The sequence below is a fragment of the Vicia villosa genome, linkage group LG7 (assembly GCF_029867415.1).
Source record: "Vicia villosa cultivar HV-30 ecotype Madison, WI linkage group LG7, Vvil1.0, whole genome shotgun sequence".
In the NCBI taxonomy this organism is placed as follows: domain Eukaryota; kingdom Viridiplantae; phylum Streptophyta; class Magnoliopsida; order Fabales; family Fabaceae; genus Vicia; species Vicia villosa.
Window position 1 is genome coordinate 90174747 of NC_081186.1, and position 4789 is coordinate 90179535.

At 32.2% G+C, this 4789-nt stretch overlaps 1 protein-coding gene across 2 annotated transcripts; it reads left to right on the forward strand.

Annotated features, from left to right (window-relative positions):
* Nucleotides 1–704: 704 nt before the first annotated feature.
* Nucleotides 705–4502, forward strand: LOC131617790 (rop guanine nucleotide exchange factor 14-like). 2 transcript variants are annotated; one of them, XR_009288679.1, is made up of 7 exons: nucleotides 705–1090; nucleotides 1229–1383; nucleotides 1470–2650; nucleotides 2984–3031; nucleotides 3657–3716; nucleotides 4108–4188; nucleotides 4286–4502. XR_009288679.1 is itself a non-coding variant. In XM_058889043.1 (6 exons), the coding sequence occupies exons 1-3, from the start codon at nucleotides 865–867 to the stop codon at nucleotides 1638–1640; spliced, it is 552 nt and encodes a 183-aa protein (XP_058745026.1). In that variant the 5' UTR covers nucleotides 716–864; the 3' UTR covers nucleotides 1641–2650; nucleotides 2984–3031; nucleotides 4108–4188; nucleotides 4286–4502. The 2 variants fall into 2 exon arrangements, 1 of the variants encoding a protein (XP_058745026.1); XM_058889043.1 differs by lacking the exon at nucleotides 3657–3716 and having other exon boundaries at nucleotides 716–1090.
* The last annotated feature ends 287 nt before the right edge of the window (nucleotides 4503–4789 follow it).

Genomic DNA, 4789 nt, shown 5'->3' on the forward strand with positions numbered 1-4789 from the left:
GGTGTCCACGTGGATAGTCTAATTGATGAGTATTGGGTAAAAGGGAAAAAATAGAATTTCAAGAATATCTATATTTCTTATATGATAGATTCTCTTTGAATATAGTGTAGTTAGGCTGGTTTTATATTACAAAGCCATGAAAGAAGTGGTTTTCACATTATGATACCACTGTTTGAGACAACTCGAGGGTAAAACCTTAAGGTGATAGATGTGTGGGTTCTCTCACTTATAAAGTGTTCATTCTTTCCTTTTTTAACCAATGTGGGACTTCTTCCTCACACTCTACACACATCATCGTGAGATGCTAACGAGGTCAGATTGTTTCTGTAATATGTTGGCAATTGTTTGGTTGTTCTTAATTACCTAGTTGCTACTATAGAATTTGTTGTATCAGAAAGCTTTGATTTTTTATGATAAATATGCAAGTATATGATGCTAAATCATGCTTATACATATTGGCTATTTGCATGTTGTTTCGTTATGATAAAAAAAAAAAAAAAGACATGCCCTATTAGTGAAAAGAAGTTGTTATCAAAATGATAGGACCAAACCTACAAAGAAACAGTGATCACTAGTACAAAAAGATCAATATAATTTTAAAATTTACACCCAATATAGGACCAAACCTACAAAGAAACAGTGATCACTAGTACAAAAAGATAATATTTTGTTAAACAATAAAAGTGGAGATTAGTAAGGTTTATTTTAACATGAACATTGTTTAGTATTTTCTTATATATTGTGCGGTTATATGTGAATCTGAAGTACTGTCAAAACATTGTCCATCTAAACATTGATGAAGATGACTCAAGTTGTTCTTCATTCAAAGATGCTTTTGGATCATTCTCTTCAAAATGTTTAACAATGAAAAGGGAAGATGAACAAGGTCTTGAAGAATGGGAACTTTCAGAAAGTCCTCAACAGTTTTATGTCAAAGAAAAAGAGAAGCCTTCTTATGCAATCCAACATTCAGATATTGAAGCCATGAAGGAAAAGTTTTCGAAGCTCTTACTCGGTGAAGATGTTACAGGAGGAACTAAGGGCATCGCTACCGCCTTGGCACTGTCTAATGCCATCACAAACTTAGCAGGTATGAACTTTTCCATTTTACTATCATGTTTTGTTTCATTTCATGAAATTAATTACAAATTTTCTATGATACCATTTTCTTTAAGGACATTATTGACGAATTAGTAGTTAATGTATGTACTTCAATGATTATGTGCAGTTACTGTTTTTGGTGAGCTGTGGAAACTGGAACCTTTATCGGAAGAAAGGAAGTGCAAATGGCGAAGAGAATTGGATTGGTTACTGTCTCCTACTAACTATATGGTTGAGCTAGTTCCGGCTAAGCAAAACAATGCTAATGGTCGGATCTTTGAGGTATCTTTCATTTCAGCTTGGTAGAAAAAGAATAAACTATTTTATACATCACCTTGCAACAAAGAGTTATTTTTTTCTTGGAACAGATCATGACACCGAAAGCCCGTGCAGACATTCACATGAATCTTCCAGCACTCCAGAAATTGGACTCTATGCTTATCGTACGTCATCTCTTTACTATAATCAACAATGATCTTGAAAGGTATCCGTTCGGGAGATCGATTGAAGTAAAAGGCAAAAGTAAAAGGCGTCATTGAAGTAAAAGCCTCACCTGACCAGGCTCCCAGGTCAAGTAGAAGTTGCCACGACTTGAGACTGCAACATACCTTCCATCGGGAGATCGATTGACAGTATTGAAAGTTCCAGTGTAATAACTTGCACCACTAATACCACCAAAATACAATATTTGCAGTATTGAAAATTGTGAAAGATAGACCGTCTAAGGAGATTTTGTAACATATAGATAAAAAGTTGAATTTGTTCTTTAATAGCATCATAAAAACCATCCAATTTCCAAAAGTATTAACGCTGGACTTTCCGTATTTCTAATCTCCAGCATAGAATAGAGTTTTCTCCAATCAAAATGCTGGCTAAGTTCACTTCCTAATTTAAAATAGTTGCATTCCTTAAGTAGCATTATGCATTCATCCATACACATACATTCTGCATTCTCAGACAGTTACATCAAACAAAGTTTGGTTTTTTGTCTCTCGGAAACTCACCTATTAAGCGTAGCCGAAACTGATTCCTGAACAGCAGCCTTCCAATTGTATCCTCTATTTGCGGTAACATATATTGCACCTTCATCAGTCACCATCTCCGCACCCTTGTCATCAGTCGCCTTTATGTATACCTACATATTTAACAACTTATGTGAGCATTTGTTTTATGTGATTTATGTTTAGATTTTTGAATCTGAAAGCAGGTTTGATGCAAAATTAGTGTAAATTTACAACTGTATTGTATTTGGATGATGCATGTATACCATAACTGCTTGCAATTTTCTATTAAATCTATTGGTGATCTCACAATTCATTCGATTTCAAAATCTCGTGATTCTACAATCAAGAAGGTATCCGTCTTTCCGTAATATATCTGTTGTTTGTGAAATTAATCACCTGGTAAAATTGTTAGCAGACAGGCCCTTATTGTTGTTACTGTCCTTTGTTAAGGAATTTGTTTCTAACACTTTATTTGTTTTGTTTTGTGTTGGGGCAATTTGATCCATGTGTTGAACAAGTTGCAATCTGAATTGATGTCTTTGATGGTAAGAACTAAGAACCTTAAATCTACTATCATATCTACTATCACATGCACTTCACTCTCTCTACTCCTTTTCTTTACATTATTGGTGTTGGAGTGTCCGTGTCGGAGTCTGCGCTTCATAGGCCGGCTCTCAACTTCCCAAAATCTTTACATGCTTTTAAGTTTTTCTTCAAATTTGGTTTATTATTTTATGATGCACATAATTTTTTTTTCAATTTTGTATCTGAGGAGTAAAGGGAAAATATAGTTACAATTTATCACACAACTGAAACAAGAAATTGAAATATTTGACATTTTTAATTACACAGTTCTAACAACCTAGTTTCTATTTCAGTATCCAGACAATCCTACAAGACAACAGAAGAAGGATGTAAAAGAACTGGTATTTTCTTTCCCTACTGTTTCCCTGTTATAAATTATAGAATTTCATTGTCAGAAATTAGATAACACCAAGTTTTTTTTAGTATTATAATTGATAGAAGAAACCCCTTTCAATTAAACTAATGCTTTGTTATTGTCTTATGAAACTATGATACTGATATATGATTTATCATGTTGACAAGATTACAAAATATTTTTTCTTGTTTTACCTTTCCTTTAATTAAACTTTTTCATTCAGTCAAATACAAAGAGCTATAAACAGTAATACAAAGAACCGGTAATACCAAGGTCTTATTTAGTATTATAATTTATAGGAGAAAACCCTTTCAGTTAAATTAATGTTGTGGTATTGTCTTACGAAACTACTAGTATGATGCTTGTATAAGATTTATCATATTGACAAGATTTAATATTATACTTATAATTAGTTTGAGATAAATTTTCAATTTTTTTCCTTGTTTTACCTGTCCCTTAATAAACCTTTGGTTCATTCATTTAGTCAAAACATAAAGAACTGTAAGCGATAATATTTCCTGTGTACTAATATGATACTGATGGTGCTACTTTGCATCTTACGTTTATCTTTCTTGTTTTGCCATGCCTGCTATTGGGTTATTTGGGTCAAGCTGCATACCTTATGGAAAACCATGCTGATATTGGTCAGGCCTTTTGGTCATCTGTTCCGAGTAAGCTCTCTTTATAGTTTTACAAAAAAAGTCAAAACCGAATTTGAAATATTGACAATCCAATCTTGATACAATAGTCACTAATGCAACGAATGAGTGAGAGTTCCGACTAAAGACCGTCCAAATTCAAGAGTTATGACTCTTATTTATGAGCCAGGAACTAAGAATTGAGCTGCAAAACCTGCCTTGAGAAAGAGAGCACAATATTGATTTTTGGCAATTGTATAATAGTTCTGATGTGTTTTCTTTCCATTCTCTTATTGTTAGGAATTGTAAGAGTAATTACATGGTCAATATTCAAATGTAGTTTTAAGTTACATCATTGAAAAAGCTAACACCTTTTATCTGAAATAGAAAAACATAACAAAATACATTTGTTTCTATTATGCAGAGAACAATGAAGCTCATCTTGCTTTGGGGACTACCCTGTTTCATAGCGGAATGTGCATACAAGATATGATCAGCTTTGAAGGTACAATAATGCTAATAATGTTTTTATTTTATTTTTATTTTTATTTTTATAATAACTGAAAATGATGGTGTACATTAACTTTGGTTGTTGGTTGTAGATGTATTGAAGGAGTTTACTTCTAAGAAATGCGGTAAACTTGGGAAATTGCTTAAGGAAAGGGGTAATCATGGGGTTCAGATGAAACACAAAGATTCTAGAGCACCGAAGCTAACCGTCAAGCATGGCGTAAAATTATATATGAAGAAAGTGTTATGACTTAGTTAAAATATAATTTTTATGTGTATGATTTTATAATACTTGAAATATTATGACTGTCCATGATTTTGTATACTTTTTGGTTAATATTAAAAATATTTTGACTTAGTTAAAATATGATTTTTATGCGTATGATTTTATAGTATTTACAATATTATGAATGAAAATAAAATATAACTAAATGGTGTTTATGAAATAGGGTGTAAATAGATATAATTGTTCATTTATAAATGGCGTATTTACACCCGATTTTTACTAAAATAGGGGATAATTAAGAACATATTTACACCTGTTTTTTATTAAAATAGGGTGTAATTAAAACATAATTAAACTCAATTACACCCGA